This window comes from Camelina sativa, chromosome 17 (assembly GCF_000633955.1).
Source record: "Camelina sativa cultivar DH55 chromosome 17, Cs, whole genome shotgun sequence".
Classification (NCBI taxonomy): Eukaryota; Viridiplantae; Streptophyta; class Magnoliopsida; order Brassicales; family Brassicaceae; genus Camelina; species Camelina sativa.
The window spans coordinates 14,665,681-14,684,661 of NC_025701.1; the positions used below are offsets into that span (position 1 = coordinate 14,665,681).

At 36.0% G+C, this 18,981-nt stretch overlaps 5 protein-coding genes, 1 long non-coding RNA gene and 8 other non-coding genes across 15 annotated transcripts in view; 10 read left to right on the forward strand and 4 right to left on the reverse strand.

The window, feature by feature from the left end:
• LOC104757215 (pentatricopeptide repeat-containing protein At1g28690, mitochondrial) overlaps positions 1–3,441 on the reverse strand; it is a 4,904-nt gene extending 1,463 nt beyond the window's left edge. The window contains exons 1-2 of one of the 2 annotated variants that reach the window (XM_010479943.2): positions 1,848–3,441; positions 1,518–1,608 (exon numbers count right to left, since the gene is read on the reverse strand). In XM_010479943.2, coding sequence (XP_010478245.1) covers positions 1,854–3,419 — 1,566 coding nt within the window. In that variant the 5' untranslated portion in view covers positions 3,420–3,441 and the 3' untranslated portion in view covers positions 1,518–1,608; positions 1,848–1,853. Of the gene's footprint in view, positions 1–1,517; positions 1,609–1,847 lie in introns of those variants that run through there. The other variant, XM_010479944.2, reaches the window with a different exon arrangement.
• Positions 7–1,745, forward strand: LOC104757216 (spermidine coumaroyl-CoA acyltransferase-like). Its single transcript, XM_010479945.1, has 3 exons — positions 7–859; positions 948–1,225; positions 1,328–1,745. The coding sequence occupies exons 1-3, from the start codon at positions 45–47 to the stop codon at positions 1,588–1,590; spliced, it is 1,356 nt and encodes a 451-aa protein (XP_010478247.1). The 5' UTR covers positions 7–44; the 3' UTR covers positions 1,591–1,745.
• On the reverse strand, positions 3,654–4,976 carry LOC104757217 (uncharacterized protein At1g28695-like). Its single transcript, XM_010479946.2, has 3 exons — positions 4,693–4,976; positions 4,223–4,612; positions 3,654–4,147 (listed from the first exon to the last, which is right to left on the reverse strand). The coding sequence occupies exons 1-3, from the start codon at positions 4,798–4,800 to the stop codon at positions 3,677–3,679; spliced, it is 969 nt and encodes a 322-aa protein (XP_010478248.1). The 5' UTR covers positions 4,801–4,976; the 3' UTR covers positions 3,654–3,676.
• Positions 5,625–7,497, reverse strand: LOC104757219 (uncharacterized protein At1g28695-like). The gene is made up of 3 exons (XM_010479947.2): positions 7,087–7,497; positions 6,613–7,002; positions 5,625–6,530 (listed from the first exon to the last, which is right to left on the reverse strand). The coding sequence occupies exons 1-3, from the start codon at positions 7,222–7,224 to the stop codon at positions 6,030–6,032; spliced, it is 1,029 nt and encodes a 342-aa protein (XP_010478249.1). The 5' UTR covers positions 7,225–7,497; the 3' UTR covers positions 5,625–6,029.
• LOC104757220 lies at positions 8,921–11,322 on the reverse strand. The gene is made up of 5 exons (XR_762388.1): positions 11,228–11,322; positions 11,028–11,125; positions 10,227–10,314; positions 9,846–9,893; positions 8,921–9,436 (listed from the first exon to the last, which is right to left on the reverse strand). It is a non-coding gene; the product is annotated as an uncharacterized LOC104757220 (long non-coding RNA).
• TRNAP-AGG lies at positions 9,568–9,639 on the forward strand. Its single transcript has one exon. It is a non-coding gene; the product is annotated as a tRNA-Pro (tRNA).
• On the forward strand, positions 10,437–10,508 carry TRNAP-UGG. The gene has a single exon. It is a non-coding gene; the product is annotated as a tRNA-Pro (tRNA).
• TRNAP-UGG lies at positions 10,817–10,888 on the forward strand. The gene has a single exon. It is a non-coding gene; the product is annotated as a tRNA-Pro (tRNA).
• Positions 11,249–11,320, forward strand: TRNAP-UGG. The gene has a single exon. It is a non-coding gene; the product is annotated as a tRNA-Pro (tRNA).
• TRNAP-UGG lies at positions 12,085–12,156 on the forward strand. Its single transcript has one exon. It is a non-coding gene; the product is annotated as a tRNA-Pro (tRNA).
• Positions 13,285–13,356, forward strand: TRNAP-UGG. The gene has a single exon. It is a non-coding gene; the product is annotated as a tRNA-Pro (tRNA).
• On the forward strand, positions 14,010–14,081 carry TRNAP-UGG. The gene has a single exon. It is a non-coding gene; the product is annotated as a tRNA-Pro (tRNA).
• TRNAP-UGG lies at positions 14,642–14,713 on the forward strand. Its single transcript has one exon. It is a non-coding gene; the product is annotated as a tRNA-Pro (tRNA).
• On the forward strand, positions 16,066–16,728 carry LOC104757221. The gene is made up of 2 exons (XM_010479948.1): positions 16,066–16,323; positions 16,434–16,728. The coding sequence occupies exons 1-2, from the start codon at positions 16,165–16,167 to the stop codon at positions 16,680–16,682; spliced, it is 408 nt and encodes a 135-aa protein (XP_010478250.1). The 5' UTR covers positions 16,066–16,164; the 3' UTR covers positions 16,683–16,728.

The following is an 18,981-nucleotide window of genomic DNA, read 5'->3' on the forward strand; positions in this document are numbered from 1 at the left end:
ACCATACACACACCACGACACCAATCTTTTTTATTATCAAAGGTATGGCGACACTTGAAATTACCGAAACAACCCTCGTTCAACCTTCCCACCAACCACTCCCCAACGACCAAACACTCTCTCTCTCTCATCTCGATAACGATAACAACCTCCACGTCAGCTTCCGTTACCTCCGCGTCTACTCCTCCTCCTCCTCTTCCACCGTCGTCGGAAAATCCCCCTCCGCCGTTGTATCCGCCTCTCTAGCCACAGCTCTCGTTCACTATTACCCTCTCGCGGGAACTCTCCGTCGTTCTGCCTCCGATGATCGCTTTGAACTATACTGCACCGCTGGTCAAAGCGTGCCTATAGTCAACGCTACTGTTAACTGTACGCTCGAGTCCGTTGGGCATTTGGATGGACCTGATCCGGGTTTCGTCGAGAGATTGGTACCGGATCCGACCCGGGAAGAGGGAATGGTTAATCCTTGTATACTCCAAGTCACGATGTTTCAGTGTGGTGGTTGGGTTTTAGGAGCGGCGATTCACCATGCCATCTGTGACGGGTTAGGTGCGAGTCTGTTCTTCAATGCTATGGCGGAAATAGCTCGTGGAGCGACTAAGATCTCGATTGAACCTGTTTGGGACAGAGCACGTTTACTTGGTCCAAGGGAGAAACCTTGGGTTGGAGCTCCGGTTCGTGACTTCTTGAGTCTGGATAAGGACTTTGATCCGTACGGACAAGCCATTGGAGACGTTAAACGAGAGTGTTTCTTTGTGACCGACGAGTCTTTGGACCGGTTCAAGGCGCAATTACTTGAGAAATCGGGTTTGAATTTCACTACATTTGAAGCTCTAGGTGCTTACATTTGGCGTGCCAAGTAAGTAACACAATCGTTTTGAAATGTTTGTTTAATCAAAGTTCTTGAAATGTTTGATTTGAAAACAAGAAATTTTTGAACTGTTCAGGGTAAGAGCAACAAAGACTGGGGGAGACGAGAATGTGAAGTATGTGTATGCGATAAATATTAGAAGATTGATGAATCCACCTTTGCTTAAAGGTTACTGGGGAAACGGATGTGTGCCAATGTATGCTCAGATCAAAGCTGGAGAGCTCATAGAGCAACCAATTTGGAAAACCGCAGAGCTCATAAAACAGAGCAAATCCAATGCGAGTGATGAATACGTACGCTCCTTTATCGACTTCCAAGAGCTGCATCACAAAGATGGAATCAATGCCGGTTCAGGTAGAGAACATACAAGGACATTTTTTTCTTTTGGAAATTAAGGAAAACTCAAAACAAAGTTTAAGCTTTTTTCGGTTTTCATGTTTGGATAATGTAAAACAGGAGTGACTGGATTCACAGACTGGAGATACCTAGGGCATTCCACGATTGATTTCGGATGGGGAGGACCCGTGACAGTTTTGCCACTGTCAAACAAGTTGCTTGGAAGCATGGAACCATGTTTCTTCTTGCCATATTCTGCTGATGCTGCAGCTGGAAGCAAGGACAGTGGATTTAAGGTTCTGGTGAACCTGCGCGAATCTGCAATGCCTGAGTTTAAGGAGGCCATGGACAGGTTCCACAAAGGTGAAATTGCTCTGTCTTGATCACCAAAAAAACGAACTCTATGTACGCACAATAAACCAAAAACACAATCACAAAATCATCAGCTATGTATAAATTGCGGTTTCATCACTGAACAAATGTTTTTGAGCTCACTGTATTTGATTTGAAGAGCATGAATAAGAGAATCATTACTATATGTGTAAAACCCTCTTGAGGCAAAAAGTCTCATCTCCAATCAATCTTCTATGAATGGACCAATCCCAAAAACATGATAAATCTGAGACTCTTATTCAAGTACCTTCAATCAATCTTGGCTGGTCCAACTACGACCAATATTTTTAGATATCTTTCTTGCTTTCATCACCTCTCGGATCTTGCTCACATTGTCCCATCTATCATTAGAAGCGTATACATTGGATAATGCCAAATAAGCTCCAGGTCTTTTGTCAGCATTCAGTTTGAAAAGCTCACTCGCAGCTATGCTTGCGAGGTCAACATTACCATGCAAATTACAAGAACTGAGAAGAGCTGCCCAAACATCTGAATTATGCCTTTCCGGCATCGTCCTAACAAATTCAAAAGCTTTAGTCAATTCTCCAGCTCGTCCCATGAGATCAACCATGCAAGCATAGTGTTCCATCTTCGGTTTCAAGAAATAATCTTTCTGCATGCTCTCAAATATTTCATAACCTTTGTCAACTAAACCAGAATGTGAACAAGCAGAGAGAGCTCCAAGAAACGTTACATAATTGGGTTCTACACGAAACTCCTTCATCCTAGTGAAGAGTTGGAGTGCTTCCTCAGGGTTTCCATTTTTTCCATATCCATCAATCATCGAAGTCCACGAAAACACGTTCTTCTCTATCATCTGATCAAAGACTCTTCTTGCATCATCGATCCCTCCGCACTTGGCATACATGTCTAACAAAGAGCTCCCCATTTTGATATGTGTATAGACTCCACTCTTCATAATCTGAGCGTGCACTTGCTGACCAACTTCATGGGATGTCAAAACCGAACATGCCCCAATCACGCTAGCAAAAGTTGAAATATTCGGATGGAAACCAGCTCGTTGCATAGAAATATACATGTCAACTGATCTCTTAGCAGTTTCAACTGATCTGCTGAAACCTTCCACCATAGCATTGTAAACAACAATATCCTTCACTTTAGTTTTATTAAATACCTCTACCGCATCCTCCACAAAACCTTGGTTCATGTAACCTGAGATCATTGAAGTAGAGCAAACAACATTCTCATCTTTCATAGTTTCGAACACAGTCCTTGCACACTCCAGGTTCCCACTCTTCACATAAGAATCCACAAGTGCAGTAATCAACACATCATCTAACTCAACGTCAAACTTTATAATCCGGGCATGGACCAACTTGCATAAGCTACGCGGCAGTCTCATCACATTCGAGCCAAAGCTACTAGATGCCTTTAGAACCATTGAAAGCGTGTACCCATCTGCCATTTCACCAGAGTATGCCATCTGTTGAACTAGTAGAATAAACTCCTTCGCCAATCCATGCTTTAGGTACCCACTAATCAAGTAGTTATAAGCCGATAAAGTTGGTTTGGGTAATTCGTCGAACACTTGGCGTGCATAAGTCACGCAGCCGCATTTTAAATGGAGGATGAGTAGTTTGATGGATATGTTCAAATCTGGTATAAACCCAGTTTTGATAATATCTGCGTGTATCTTCTTCCCAGCTTTTGGGGATGGAGAATTGATGTGTTCTTGAAGAGCAGCCGCAATGCATCTCGCCGGTGACAGAGACGTAACGTCTTGCTTCGACGGGATTGTTGAGTAGTGATTCGACGGGAGAATCCGCCGTGAGACTGACGTGAATCTGAAGATTCTCATACTTACATAAAAAAGCTTTGAATTTGTGATAAAGATTGAAACTTTCCGAGTCAATTACAGTAAACTCTGTTTCCATAATGACAAAGAAGAGAGAGATATGTTGGTAAGAAACGACAGCGTTTTAAGACATTTGATGTAGTGATGTCCAAGTCAAAGATTGAAAGCATATTAGGTATAGTAATCTCATAAATGTTTGGGTATGTATTATAAACGAAGAGGGTCAGAGCATTGTAATATATAGTAGGTATCATTCAGATTCAGTCATTCCATGAACGCCAGCACTTAACATGGGGGCTCCATTTGCTATTGACATGTGAGGTTTTGTAGAGTTTCCAATCACGAAGCACACGAGTGAGATCAAAGACCTTGGCAGGGATGTGGCGGCAGCAGTTGGCATGAACGGTTGTCACAGCGCTCATGTCAGAGCTGTCTTGGCAGAAACCGCTGAATTCGTTGGTGTTTAGGAATTCAACGGTGAGGCCGAGCTGGTCGAAGTAGCCGGAGTCTAGGAGATTCTGGAGGACGTCTTGTTCCTTCATGCCAGTTGAGTTGAGCCTCATGTCGTACCATTTCTCGAAGAGGGAGATGGTCTTGTTGTTGGATCGGACGTGGTAGAATCCCGTGTTGATCAAGTGTCCTCCCACGCCATTACGGTCCACGCTTATTTGCATATCCAAGCTCTCGTTTAGCTGAGTCAAGGGACTCCTCAGCCACATCACGTCCGTGTCCTGACATTATTGAGCAATAAATTTAAGTGTTTTGTTTGTTATATTATATGTTCCAAAATCGAGTGACGATCTTACCGTGAAAATAACATGGTAGCCACGGCGAAGAACGTCTAGGAGCAAGCGAGTTCTTCGCCACATCATCTCAATAAAATCCTTTGACATGAATAGTTTCTCTTCCTTTAAGTCAACCCCATCCGTCTCCATCTTGTAGCAGTGAAGCCTCCTGAAACGGCAGCGATCATAGGCAGTCTGATCCGCTGCCACTACCATCAGGTTGTCCAAAAGCGGCAGAGTCCCTTCTCCTTCCCAAAAGCTATCCAAAAACAGATCCAGCATCGACCTACCTCTCCCGACATCTTCCACGTACGCTTTGTTCACCATCGTTATTATAACCGTATTGTTGTTTCCTGCGGCTGCCCTAACCAGCGCCGCCTCTAGCTCATCCACCGGATACTCGGTGCTTCTCTGTCACCAATTAAAAAAATATTTCAATTCTTCCTCCTATGTATTTAGTCTACATTACAATATATTATGAATCCACTTACCAGAGTGTTGTTGGCATGGTTTTGAAGATTGGAGATATATAGGACACCGAAAAAGAGGAGAGCGACGGCAACGGCGAGACTGCCGGAGAAGTTATTGCAGAGAGGCATGTTTTTGGTTTATCTGATTAGTAGGAATTAGGAGACTCACGTCTTTCATGTGTCATTATGTACTCTATCTCTCTCTCTTGATTTTATACACAACAATTAACCTATTTATCTATTTATTGTGACTTTAGGAATCATCAACTTAACAATTATGTACTTCTCGTTCTCGGAATGTCCCAATTAACGTGCTTAAGGTTTCTTTCTCAATACGTCACAAATCGTCTTCTACTTATTAGTTAGGCTTTTGTGTTTTGTTGCACTTTATTTCTCTTTTCTTTAGATTCAATTGCTATGAATAATATGCCATTAAAATTTAGTAAAAAATATTTAGTTTATGATACAATCATATTTTATTAAATTAGTTGAGATTTTTTTTTCCCCTTTTTTTTATCTCCTTTTCAATTCCTTTTCTTTTTTAGATTTGCCAAAGATTTTTTCGTAACCAAAATATATATTTCCAAACATATTAGATTATTCTTATTAATATAATGTATAACGAAATTACTGTTTTTAATTTCTTTGAATTAAACAGTAAAACGAGAATAATTATATTTTAGTATTAGTTAATTTCTCGTAATCATTTTGACTATTTAAACCTTAGCATAATGTGCATACTGCATAGAGTAAACAACATATAATATGTAACTAAAAACTTTGAAATATCTATACATCAAGAAGCATAACAATTCCCCCATTAAGACTTTCAGAAATGAAGTGCTGAAGTTTCAACCAAAAAGTGGATCCACAACGTACCTTTCTTTCATATCCTACGACTCACATTGGCTGTACATAAATACGTTTGTATGCTGAAGAAAATGAACCGCTTACCGCCTACATCAATTGTTTTCCCCAAAACACAAGGGAAATCATGTATTTAAGTTTCAAGAACAGGGCATTTGGTGCACTGGTATGATTCTCGCTTTGGGTGCACGAGGTCTCGAGCTCGCTCATTTGGTTTATCCACCAACTTGTGCTTGTACATTGGATTTGGAACTCTCATCTTCTGTGAATTATATTTCAAGTAGCTAGCTAGGTGGTATAATTAAAAGGCAGAGCAAAAAAAATCTTGTTGTAACACACATATAAAAGATGTTTTGTAATTAATTACTTGTCAAACGAGAAGCATGCAATGCTCCACTAGCTAGCTACGATTAACCTAAATACGATATGCAGTTAATAGATACTGGAGTTCTGTATACAAATAGTAATCTCACTATATGAACGAAGAAGGGTCAGAGCCTGGGGATATAGTGGGCGTCACTCCATGAACGCCAACACTCAACATGGGGGCTCCACTTGCTGTTGACACGAGAGGATTTGTAGCGTTTCCAATCACCAATAACAAGAGTGAGATCAGAGACCTTAGCAGAGATGTGGCGGCAACAGTTGGCGTGGACTGTGGTGACAACGCCCAAGTCAGGGCTGTCTTGGCAGAAGCCACTGAATTCGGTTGTGTTGAGGAAGCCAACGTTGAGGCCAAGCTGGTCAAAGAAGCCGGAGTCCAAGAGCTTCTTAAGGACGTCCTGTTCCTTCATGCCCGTCCACTCAAGTCTCATGTCGTACCATTTCTGGAAGAGGGAGATGGTCTTGTTGTTGGACCGGACGTGGTAGAATCCTGTGTTGATCAAGTGTCCTCCCGTGCCATTATTACTGTCCACGCTTATTTGCATATCCAAGCTTTCGTTGTTGCTTAAGCGGGACAAAGGGCTCCTTAACCACATCACGTCCGTATCCTGACATATTTACACACTATTTTAAAGCAACAAATTAAGTGTTTCGTTATATGTTCCAAAATCGAGGAACAGACGACCTTACCGTGAAAATAAGATGGTAGCCGCGGCTGAGGACGTCTAGGAGCAAGCGAGTCCTTCGCCACATCATCTCAATGAAATCTTTTGACATGTATACTTTCTCTCCCTCCAAGTCTACCCCTTCTGTCTCCATCTTATAGCAGTGGAGCCTCTTGAAACGGCAACGATCATAAGCCGTCTGATCCGCTGCCACCACCACTAAATGGTCTAGTAGCGGCAGAGTCCCCTCTCCTTCCCAAAAACTCTCCAAAAACAGATCCAGCATCGTCCTCCCTCCTCCAACCTCCTTCACGTAGGCTTTGTTCACCATTGCTATTATCACCGTCTTGTTGTTTCCTGTCGCAGCCCTGTCTAGCACGGCCTCTAGCTCGTCCACCGGATACGCTATCCTTCTCTGTCATCGCTTCAATATTTCAAATCTTCCTAGCTATAATTACTCTTACATACCTATATCTCACGAATCAATTAACTTACTTACCAGAGAGTCGACATAGTTTTGGAAATCGGAGATAGGATCAGAAACAGAACGTGATGAGAAGTAGATATATAGGGCGCCGGCAAAAAGAAGAGCAATGGCCACCGCGAGATTGCCGGAGGAGTTATTGCAGGAAGACATGGTTTTGGTTTTATCGGATTACTAGGGTAGAAGACTCACCTATGCCTTTTTTTTCTCTCTTAAAATTAGCACACTACAATTTAACCTATATTTATAAAACGGATTCGGATGTAAACAGCCTCAATTTAATGTGTAAAAAACCTAACTCACGCTTACAAGGTTCCTTTTCGAGTACGTCACATTGACTCACATACGTATCATCTTTTGTTCTATGTTTTGGTGTTTACGTATTTCTAGTTTTTTAAGAGGGTTGCATTCAATCTAATATTCCAAGTTGTTTAAGTTTTTATAAAGTTTTTAACGATTGTGATGATTTAGCGAAGTTGATATGATTTATTGTTAAATCTCATTTAAAACTTTGATATTTAGATTTCTGTATTTTTAATTAAATAAATTTTTAAATCATTAGTTCAATAACAGTAAATTTTAGTAGATTTTTTAAAATTCATGATTGAATAACATAAGATTTGTAAATTTTACACAAATCACTTAATGGTGCATTGAAACCATGATTTTGGAAGATTTTATGGAATTTAAGAAATTTGGAATTTTGATAGATTTTAGGGAAGTTGATATGATTTATGGTAAAAAAATTTTAAATCCCACCTAGAACCATGAGATTTGGATTTCTGTATTTTTCACTAAACAAATCCTCACAAATCCTCCAGAATCCCTAAAACTGTTTTGGAGATTTTAAAGAAGATTTTTATATCATCATATCAATAACAGTAGATTTTAATGGACTTTTTTAAAATTCATGATTCAATAACATAAAATTGGCAAAATTTTACACAAATCATTTCAAATGTCAAGTTGAGTACATGTCCCGCTTAATGCGGAAAAAGTAAATTTCAACCCGTACTATTTCAAAAGTGTAAATTCCTACCCAAATAACATATCCGTATGTTTTTCTACCTAAACCCTTACATAATTCAAATTTACTACCTAGACTTCGAATCGTTACATGTATTCCTATATTGACTCAAACAGCGTTAGTCAACCGTTAAATGTTTTTGATCAGTTTGACATGTAAGCGATGATGTGTCAAGGTCATTGGGCTCAAAACCTTAAAACGATGTCGTTTGCAATTAAGATATTTTCCCCAATTCAAAACACGGCGTTTTAACCTTTCATTGCAAAAAACGTCATTTGCAATTAAGATCTTTCTCTCAATTCAAAACACGTCGTTTTAACCTTTCATTGCAAACAACGTCGTTTTAAGGTTTCGAGCCAATGACTTTGACCATCATCGCTTCCGTGTCAAATTGATCAAAATATTTAACGGTTGACTAACACTGTTTGAGTCAATGTAGGAATACATGTAATGATTCGAAATCTAGGTAATAAATTTGAATTATGTAAGAGTTTAGGTTGAAAAACACACGGATCTATTGTCTCGATAGGAATTTACACTTTTGAAATAGTACAGGTTGAAATTTACCCTTTTCCCGCTTAATGCCTCAGGATTATCATCATCGCCCATGTAATATTCTATTTCCTTTAGAGAATCTTATAAATGTTATTTCGATCTTTTCTTATATATCTTATGAGCTAAATTTCTGCTGACAATATTTTCCTTTATCCAGATCTTTTAAAGATAAACAAACATTCAGCAATTCAAGATTGTGGTTTCGTGTTATGTTTCAACAAAAATCTTAATTTACAGACAATTCACATTCACTATAAGCCCACAAAGTCAACTAATAGTATAGTACTAGACATAAATAATTAGATTAGTAAAGCCAAACTTCTAGAGTAAATCCATTTCAATATCAAAGTTAGGCAACAGGAATTAAATTTCCATCGACTTCTATTTGAGTATCCTGTAGGACGTTTAACAAAAATAGGTAGTAACTAAGAATTTGGTATGATCAAATCACATGTTCCAGAACTGTAACATACCTTTGCTTCCCATGCCCTAAACAATGAGCCTCAGCATTCAGCAATTGAGCATTTATGATTTACCAAATTTGAGCAGGAGCATATTAGAAAATAGAAACGCCACTACTTAGCTTTTAAGATATCAACGAGTTGGGCACGTAGTCTGGTCTTTAGGTCTACGACTTCAGCTACTGGTATTCTTGTAATGATTTTCGAGAGAGAGTACTAAAGGAACTAGTCTTCAACTAGAAAACACCTCCCTTCTGCAGCTCCAACTAGTAAACATGAGACAGTACTTATACTAGCTCTGTGACACGAAATTCTCCGAAACCTTACAATAACAACAGAGCAAAGTATCAAACGCAAATAACGAAAAATAAAAGAGTTGGATACAAACATAGGACTATTATTTTCAGAAACGATAAGGAAAGGAAATGTCTTCCCTGAAAACCATAAGAAACAGGGCATTTGGTCTAGTGGTATGATTCTCGCTTAGGGTGCGAGAGGTCCCGAGTTCAATTCTCTGAATGCCCCGTTCACTTTTTGTAAATTATGTTCTAAATGCCAGCTAACATTTCATCAACATTAAATTAAAGACAATCCACCTTCACTATCAAGCCCGAAAGTCAACTAACTGAACTAGATCTAAAACGTACGTAATGTCTTTCTTAGATTATTCAAACAAGAGAACATTCTAATATCAGATTCAAATATAAGAATATAGAAAAGTTTAAACTTACTGCATGTTGCCAGCTTCATCAAGAACATGACCCTCAAAAGTAACTTTCCTGTAAAAACAGAGTGAAGCATGATATTTCTTTTCCACAGGATCAAACAATAACATGATTCAGTGTAATTAAATTAAGAATAGGGCTCTAGTGGTATGATTCTCGCTTAGGGTACGAGAGGTCGTGAGTTTAATTCTCAAAATGCACCCATGACTTTTTGTAAAACATCTGTTCTAAATGCCAGCTTGCTTAGCAGATCAAGATTCAATCCTAATTTTTTCACAGCTAACCTAACTGCAGACCATATATTACCCTTCCAGTTTAGCAAGAAGAGAACAAAAATACCTTAAAAAATTCATAATTAACTGCACAATGCAAAGAAAAAGAACTTACCGCGGTTTTACGTCCAATCTATGTCTTTTTAGCCAGTAAAATTCATACAGTCATGACAGACACATTTTGTAAGCTGCCAAAGATTGACCTTCAGAAACAGCATAAAAATCCTGAATAAGCAATCAATGAAAGCAAAGGGAAGCAAATATTTTCGTAAAGAAAAAACAGAATGCTAGTAGAATGTGTTCATGTAACAATCTATAAAAAACAGGGCATTTGGTCTAGTGGTATGATTCTCGCTTTGGGTGCGAGAGGTCCCGAGTTCGATTCTCGGAATGCCCCGTTGACCTTTTTGAAACCATATATTGTAAGTTCCAGTCTAAATTCTTACATATAAATTTCTCTTTTATCCCTCATTTCCCCCAGATCACATTCAGCCTTTTAACTATGAGTCTTTACCTAAAACTTTAGCAATATTACTGGCGTAATGTCTTCTACAAAAATGCGTATGATCATTTCAACAAAATTTAATAGATTAGATCTAGGAACATTCTACTAAGACTAAAATTTGTATTTGTAAAAGTCAACTAAGAGAATGGGATCAAAAACTGACCAAATCTTCAACGTTTCAACTAGAATGCTTAACAACAGGGCATTTGGTCTAGTGGTATGATTCTCGCTTTGGGTGCGAGAGGTCCCGAGTTCGATTCTCGGAATGCCCCTTTGACTTCTTTTTTAAATAGATTGATCAAAACTCAAGAAGAAAATTGCTTATTTTATCTACTCTTAGTTCTACAGCAGATCATATTACCCTTGCATTTCAGTAAGAGAAGTGATAAATGTCAAGGAAAAGAAACTTACCACTCTTTCACGTCCAATCAATATATCATTGAAACCAGTATCCTTCTATTATAAAGAACCATCATGTTTTGTGAGCAGCCAGATTTATAAAGAATGAGCTGCAGAAACAGAGAAAGAAATTTGATTACGAATCTACTTGAAAAGCAAACGAAGCAACAAACCTCTGAAATAAAATAGAGAATGCTACTGGGAGGCATTACCTGAACATCATAATATAAACAGGGCATTTGGTCTAGTGGTATGATTCTCGCTTTGGGTGCGAGAGGTCCCGAGTTCGATTCTCGGAATGCCCCCATTGACTTTTTTGAAGAAGATGATAACCTAAACACAACCAGAAAAATGCTTAGAAAATCAGATCTTTATTTAGTCCTAGTTCTGTTGGATCTGGTGATCCACGTAAGAACCATTATTGCCCTTTCATTTCAGCTAGAGAAATTACAAACCAAAGGCACCTTACAGTTTCATTTTAAGTGCTTAATACAATGGAATCTAAGAGCATACCGCTGTCACGTCCGCTCAGTAAACTTCATAGAGGGGGGAGGGCTGTCATCTTTTGTAGGCAGCCAGATTCAACTGGAGAAACAGCAAACGAATTGTGATTAAGAATTGACCACAAAAGCAAATGGAAGCAACAATTTTCTCAAATAATAAGAAAACAGGAGAGGTCCTGAGTTCAATTCTTGTAATGCCCAACGTAGATGCAAGCTCATATATAACGTAAATGCAAGTTCATATATACTGCATATAAATTTTTCTTCGGCCCTGGTTTGTCACAGATCACATTCAGCATTTCAACGATAAATAATATTATTAAAACTTCACCAAGATTAATTTACGAATAATTCCATGTAAAACTTACTTTTGCCAAACCTCAACATATAGAACTAAAAAGCTTTCATCTTAGATTTGCTAGACAAAAACAAGACACTACAATAACAGCTGAAAGCATCAGAACTAGAATAGATTAAAAAATACTAAACTAAAAATATCCAGACTCATCAAGTATGAAATTATCAATCATCAAACAAAATAGTTGAGCTAAATTACAATATTAACTGGGCATTTGGTCTAGTGGTATGATTCTCGCTTTGGGTGCGAGAGGTCCCGAGTTCGATTCTCGGAATGCCCCATTGACCTTTTGCTAGAGTATACGTTCTCAAACCAGCTGAAAATTACTTAGTAAAGCTATCATCATCTAGTCCTAGATTTTCACAGATAATTATCATCTTTTCACATTAGCAAGTGCATATAACCAAAAAACTCCACAAAATTTCGTTATTAAGACCTTAATGCAATGGAAAAGAGAAACATACTGCTGCTTCAATCAGTAAATCATTTTAGCCAGTAAAAAGGTGGACCACGCCCTTCTGTGAGCTACCTAATTCACAATAAATGAGCTGCAGAAACAGAAAAAAAAAGACTTGTAAGCAACCTTTCCAACAAAATATTACAGGGACGCAACCATTTTCTTAGAGAAGTGAGAGAATGCATTAACTGAACAATTATAAAAATCCCGAGAGGTCCCGAGTTTGATTCTTGGAATGCCCTTGACTTTTTAGCTAGTGTGTTCTAGGGTGCATAAACTTATGGCTCAGCAAAGATACACATACAATAATGGTTGTCGAACATTGAAGGCTACAATGACCAAGGCTCTGCCCAATGCAAGCAGGTGGCTCGGATCAGGGTTCCAGTAGTCAAAAAGTGAAAAACCTTAATTTATGTAATGTTGTTGTCACTAGGCAAAGAAATGGATCACATTTGTTTCATCTATATACTCTCTCCTACAAATCCTTTATTAACAGATCAAAATTCCAGCCGCTCCCATGTTTACATAAGACATTAAGAGAACATTTTAAAGGGTGCATCAAACACATTTTTGACTTCTGCAGAATTTTCAATTAACTGAAAGCTTTTATCAATTCCATAAGATTCCTATCAGATGAACTGCACTAGAAAATGCTATAAAGAAACGTAATAGATAGCAAATAAACTCTACCGATTAAAAATTGCAAAATAGGATAGCACATAGATTTAGCAGAGAGCATCTAGCTTAAAGGTTCTGGACTAACTGAAGAAATCAAGGAGCTAAGTATTATTGTTACATCTGATACTGATTCAAACTGATCCTACGCAATGTTTACAATGAAATCATGATTCAAACTAATCCTACGCAATGTTTACAACGAAATAAACAACAGGGCATCTGATACTTTAATTCAAGCAGATATAATGCTCGAAATGGATTACATAAACAACAGGGCATTTGGTCTAGTGGTATGATTCTCGCTTTGGGTGCGAGAGGTCCCGAGTTCGATTCTCGGAATGCCCCATTGACTTTTTGGGGTGTATGATATAAATACTCGTCTTAACTGCCTAAGTCACCACAGCTCATTCCAACAACTGTACGTGCATTTTCTTTCAAATTTAGCTAACGAAAATGAGAGGAAATATCATATTCAAACATCAGATAACTGCATAAATGCAACTACTAGAATGCGAATCATAATGCGCTATTGATCTCACTAACACTTACTTATATGTGCAGCAAGCAAACACTTTGGATAACGTATTGAACAGAGAACATAGAATGCCCCCATTGACTAACTTATAGTAGATAATCTAAATTGAAGCAGAAAACTGCTTAGAAAATCAAATCTTTACTTAGTCCTAGTTCTATCGCAATCAGATCCAAGTAAGAAGTAAGACAATATATTACCCTTTCATTTCAACAAGAAATTTTAGAAGGTGCGAAATGCAAAGGAAAAGAAGAACATACCGCTTTACACATACAAAGCTGTTTCATCAGTAACCTTCATATAGAAAGGACTATCAACTATTGTATCCAGACAAATTTACCAAGAATGAACTGCATAAGAAGAAAAAGATTTCGATCTCTACTGGAAAAGCATGTGGAGCAACAAATCTCTGAGAGAAAAGAGAGAATTCTAACAGGAGGCATTAACCAAACAATCTATAAAAACAGGGCATTTGGTCTAGTGGTATGATTCTCGCTTTGGGTGCGAGAGGTCCCGAGTTCGATTCTCGGAATGCCCCCCATTGACCTTTTTTAAAAACCATATGTTGTCTGCATTCTTGCATATAAATTTGTATTTGGTCCCTCGTTTGTCACAAATCACATTCAGCCTTTCAACTATGAGAATATAACTAAAACTTCAGCAATATTACGGGTGTAATGTCTACAGAGTAAGTCAATAACCTAAGCATTTGATATAGCAACATGATCAGTCATATTTTAAGGCAAACAAGATCACATGACTAACTCTTCTAATGATTTTTCGTGGAAGAAACTTAAACAGTTGGACCAATATATTTCTGGAGTTTTTCCATACAGAGTTTCAATTTAAACCAGTGATTCAAACAAAACTGCAAATGATCACTTCATTAAAAGTTAATAGATTAGATCTAGAGCATCCTACTAAGAGTAAAGTATATATTTGTAAAAGTCAACGAAGAGAATGGGATCAAAATCAGACCAGTTTCATAGATTAGATCTAGGAACCTCCTACAAAAAATATTTATTTAGTCCAAGTCAACTAAGAGAACGAAATCAAAATATGACGAGTTCAAAGCTTAAACTAGATTGATTAACAAGAGGGCATTTGGTCTAGTGGTATGATTCTCGCTTTGGGTGCGAGAGGTCCCGAGTTCGATTCTCGGAATGCCCCCACTGAAATTTTTTGGATGTCTATTTTTAAATGCCAGTTGATAACTATCATGAAACAAAACCTGGTTATAATGCATGAGTCTCCCCTTCAATATCTAACAATTTACAGATTAATACTTTTGGTATAAACAGCTGAAATGCAACAAAGAGAATGAGAATTGCAATGCACCTTGGCTTTCACGTCCACTGGCTCAAAAGTGCAGCAAGAAAACGGTTTCTAGATAGCGGATTAACCATAGAACGTCACTAGCCGAATGCTGCCAAATTATTTCAAGAGAAAACTGCAGGAAATGAAAAGAACACATCAAATTATGCAATAACAGATTTTTATCAATAACAGGGGATTTTTCTCTACCAGTAGTAAATGTAGCCTCTAGTATAAGATACAGATAACATATACGTTCGACCCTAATATTAAACCATTGAACAGCTTACAGTCTAAACTAAGGAGGAACTATAAAGCAGAATGAGCCAGCGACAATGATATGAAAAGAGAAGTACTTACCCCTTTGCCGCTGAATCACGGTAGCAGTAAGGTTCTCCAATCAGTCCGCGTAACAGGTGGAACATATGATATAGCTGTGAGCCAAGAAAGCTGGTTCAGGACTTTCGTCGAACATGTGGTGGGCGTCTCTCATGAAGGAGCATATCAACCAAAAAAACGAACGACTAGATCCGATGAAAACGCTCATATCTTCTCGGAACAACGACAACAAGATGAAGGCATAGCGATCACGAACAAGAGGATCGAGACATGCAAAAGATTATCAAATCCAATTTGTTAAACATGTAAGTAACCAAAACACGAGAAACGCGAATTTATCTCCTACTGTTTGGTTTGTACGAAGAACTAGAATTGCTCAAATCTCGGTTAAACATGTTTAAATCAAACTAAAACCGCATCAAAAAAATCTAATTCAGAGATAAAACCAAAAAGTGCAAGTAAACCGATTTAGTTTCAATTTCCCTTATCCAAACAACCCAAACTAAACCGAACCAAATCAAAACCAATAATATCACATAAACCGAATAATTCAAAATTGGACACCTGTACGCTGACGAAACGAATATTGCCAAGCATATAACAATATGATTGTCAATAATTAATCAATTTGTTTCAAAGCAAAGCTAAATACATAGATTTAAATTTGAATATTTTAGGTCAACCATTAACAAAATCTATATATATGGGGTAAAGGTGTCGTATGAAAAGGAATATAATACAAACGGGTTGGTGTGGTGGGTTAGAAGAATGTACATAACCACCTCCTCAACTACACACAAATCTGGTATTTATGGTTTAAGCCGAGCTAAACCATCGAGAGAAGCCACATACGTACTTAAACTGCAACCACCACCACCACCACTCCACAAGAGAGGTTCAACAAACATGATCCGACCCTTATGACCAGTTTGCACCATGGAATCTTGGGCTAAGTAACATATATAAATATGCTAATGCATTGGAGGGAGTTTTGTAGTATTCTTCAAAATCGTTCCAACATGTCTTGCAAAGGAGATATTGTGGTTGGTGTGGAGGAAGGATTGTTTCTTTTACCTTCAAACCTATTCAATGAACTCTTTCTTGATCGTATAGGTCCACTGCCACAGGTATTTTTTTTTACTATAATAACTCCATTCTTATAACATACATTTATTATTATTATTATTCTTAATGTCAAGGATGTATAATGAATCAACCCGTCTTACATAATTGATAGAGGAATATAAGAGGTAGCTACCAAAATCGGAAGCCAAGAATGTGGTACACGTTGAACCACTATGGTTCCATGGACAAGCCAAGTAAGGATGCAGGTGCAGCAAAAGTTAAGCCACGAGGCACTGGAGTGTTTCTTCCCGAGAGACCAGTGAGTAGCTTAGAAGAGAAGAGACTCACGAAGAAGCCATGCCCTGTTGTCACCTCCTCTCATTCTAGACAAGTCTTTCTTCCCAAGGAATGGGCTTATTAGCTAGTAATAAGCATTTAATTACTTTATGTATATCTATACTAGTATTTTTGCGGTACTTTTCATAAATAAATCCAAATTTTGGCAACAATTATCATTGACTAATGCATTTAATATTAGTTACCAAAATTTCAAAATCAATTATAACTAAGATTTTAACAGATAAAAAAATCTTTCTACCTACAATAAAACCTCTATAAATTAATAAACACTATAAATTAATAAATTTTGCTGGTTCCTAATCGGTCATTGTAAAAAATAACAAAATTCGATAAAATATTAAGATAATAATTTTTTTGAAATCTTCATGTATGAAATATGATCCCAATAATATCATAAATTAATAACCATGTAAATTTACATCATATATATATATGTATGTTTTTATAATAATATATGGTTTAGTAATTTGAATTTTTTTCTTAGAGCTCATATCTATAAAACAATTGTTATGTTGTAGATTCAAACTATAATGATATAAAATACTCTATAACATGTCATAGAAATAGTTAAACCTTTTTGAAGTTTTCAATTTCTATTTATGCATTATTTTTATTTTGATAGCTTTTGAGGCTATTAAAATACGACAATTGTTATTATTATTTATAAATTTGAATTTATGTATGTCAAGTATATAAGTGAATATGTATATAGTATTTGTAGTTTATTGTCAAACATATTTTCTAAATATTACAAACTCAATTCTAAAACCACAAAATTCATAACATTTGAAAGTCTAATCATATTTTGCTAAAATTGTCTCAATTCATAATTTTTAAGAATTTTTAAAATTAATATATATATATATATTAATAATTATTAATTTACACTATTACACTATAAAATAAGAAATATTAATTTATAGATAAATCAATATCAATATAAATTAATAAAATGACATGATCCCAACATTATTAATCTATAGGGGTTTTACTGTAATTCAAACATATATAAATATATGATTCTCTTTTACTTCTATTTGAATTTATATTTAAATTATTTTGAAAATACATTTAGTTAATAAAATTTGTGATTTTTTGTGCATATGATGTAATTCAAACTTTTAAAAATAGATATATATTACTCAATCGATGAATAAAAAAAATATGGATACTATATCCCACATAGTTTAAAAATTTGGACAATAGGTCAGAGTCATACTATAAAAGAGACCAAAATGATTCTAGATATGAATGAGTAGAAAAATTGATTTATCAGGCATTCAAATTTAAAAATTTCATTTAGTTATTCTGGTTCTTTATTTTAAAGAATTGAAACTTTTACAAAGTTTCAAAATAATATAAATATTTAAAATTTATAAGAAGTTTAAGTATTATAAATATTTCAACAATTAAAAAAGTTAAAGTTTATAAAACCTTTAAAATATTAATAATATATTTAAACTTTTATGAAGAAATATCATACTAACTCAATCTAATATTTATAATAAAAAACAATAAATATTAAAAATTAAGATGATATACTACAAATTAAAATATCTCCGGATGGGGTTATATGACGGAACAGGTTTCGTCATATTAATATAAATTTAAAATATCATTAATTTGGTGCTACACGCTAAAACATCATTTCATTATTTTGTTAACACCATCGATAGTAGAGAAATATATATATTTAATTAAGTTGATTAAATTCATATTGTGTAAAAAACAAATTCTTCCACGGTATTATATGGATTAAACCATAAAATTAATAATTATTATACAATTATAATAATAAACAAAGCAAACAAAAATTTAACAAACAAATACAACTTATATTTTTTTTTGTTACAAATAACTTACCTCGCGGATCCTAATCCAGTCTTATACTATTACATAAGCTTAAACAAATAAGTTTTAATTGTCCTTCCCTAGAGTTGACACCTATAAAATAGTATGGGGTATGATTCCTCAATATTGCTTGCTTTCTTCCCTCTCTAAACCGACCTACTTAAGGACTTAAAGAATGCTGCACAGTAAATTTTTTTGGTATTTAAGTATGTGGTTCAGGACCAATGGAGTCCAGGGAAGTTTTCCAATAAATCTATATTACATTTTTTAAGTATATTTTATATTTATTTAAAATTTTATTTACAATTTTAGTCCATACAAAATTGCACTAAAAGCAATAAGTGAAATATGGTAAATTCACAAAATCGAATTTTTATATAGAAATTTTACCTAAATACCTTATTAATAGCAAAAAAAATTCTATATATGTGTCCAAAAATTAAAAAATGAATTATTAAACTATATACCTTAAATATTATATGTCTCACTTAAAAATTAACAATCAATTA

What these genes read in the sequence shown, in the direction of transcription:
- LOC104757216 (XM_010479945.1), top strand. Translation starts at nt 45, where the DNA reads ATGGCGACACTTGAAATTACCGAAACAACCCTCGTTCAACCTTCCCAC. An exon ending in GCTTACATTTGGCGTGCCAA is followed by an intron (nt 860 to 947) that starts GTAAGTAACACA and finishes TGAACTGTTCAG; the next exon opens with GGTAAGAGCAACAAAGACTG. An exon ending in TGGAATCAATGCCGGTTCAG is followed by an intron (nt 1,226 to 1,327) that starts GTAGAGAACATA and finishes AATGTAAAACAG; the next exon opens with GAGTGACTGGATTCACAGAC.
- LOC104757217 (XM_010479946.2), bottom strand. Translation starts at nt 4,800, where the DNA reads ATGCCTCTCTGCAATAACTTCTCCGGCAGTCTCGCCGTTGCCGTCGCT. An exon ending in ACCATGCCAACAACACTCTG is followed by an intron (nt 4,613 to 4,692) that starts GTAAGTGGATTC and finishes AATTGGTGACAG; the next exon opens with AGAAGCACCGAGTATCCGGT. An exon ending in GCTACCATGTTATTTTCACG is followed by an intron (nt 4,148 to 4,222) that starts GTAAGATCGTCA and finishes CAATAATGTCAG; the next exon opens with GACACGGACGTGATGTGGCT.
- LOC104757219 (XM_010479947.2), bottom strand. Translation starts at nt 7,224, where the DNA reads ATGTCTTCCTGCAATAACTCCTCCGGCAATCTCGCGGTGGCCATTGCT. An exon ending in AAAACTATGTCGACTCTCTG is followed by an intron (nt 7,003 to 7,086) that starts GTAAGTAAGTTA and finishes AAGCGATGACAG; the next exon opens with AGAAGGATAGCGTATCCGGT. An exon ending in GCTACCATCTTATTTTCACG is followed by an intron (nt 6,531 to 6,612) that starts GTAAGGTCGTCT and finishes TAAATATGTCAG; the next exon opens with GATACGGACGTGATGTGGTT.
- LOC104757221 (XM_010479948.1), top strand. Translation starts at nt 16,165, where the DNA reads ATGCTAATGCATTGGAGGGAGTTTTGTAGTATTCTTCAAAATCGTTCC. An exon ending in GTATAGGTCCACTGCCACAG is followed by an intron (nt 16,324 to 16,433) that starts GTATTTTTTTTT and finishes CATAATTGATAG; the next exon opens with AGGAATATAAGAGGTAGCTA.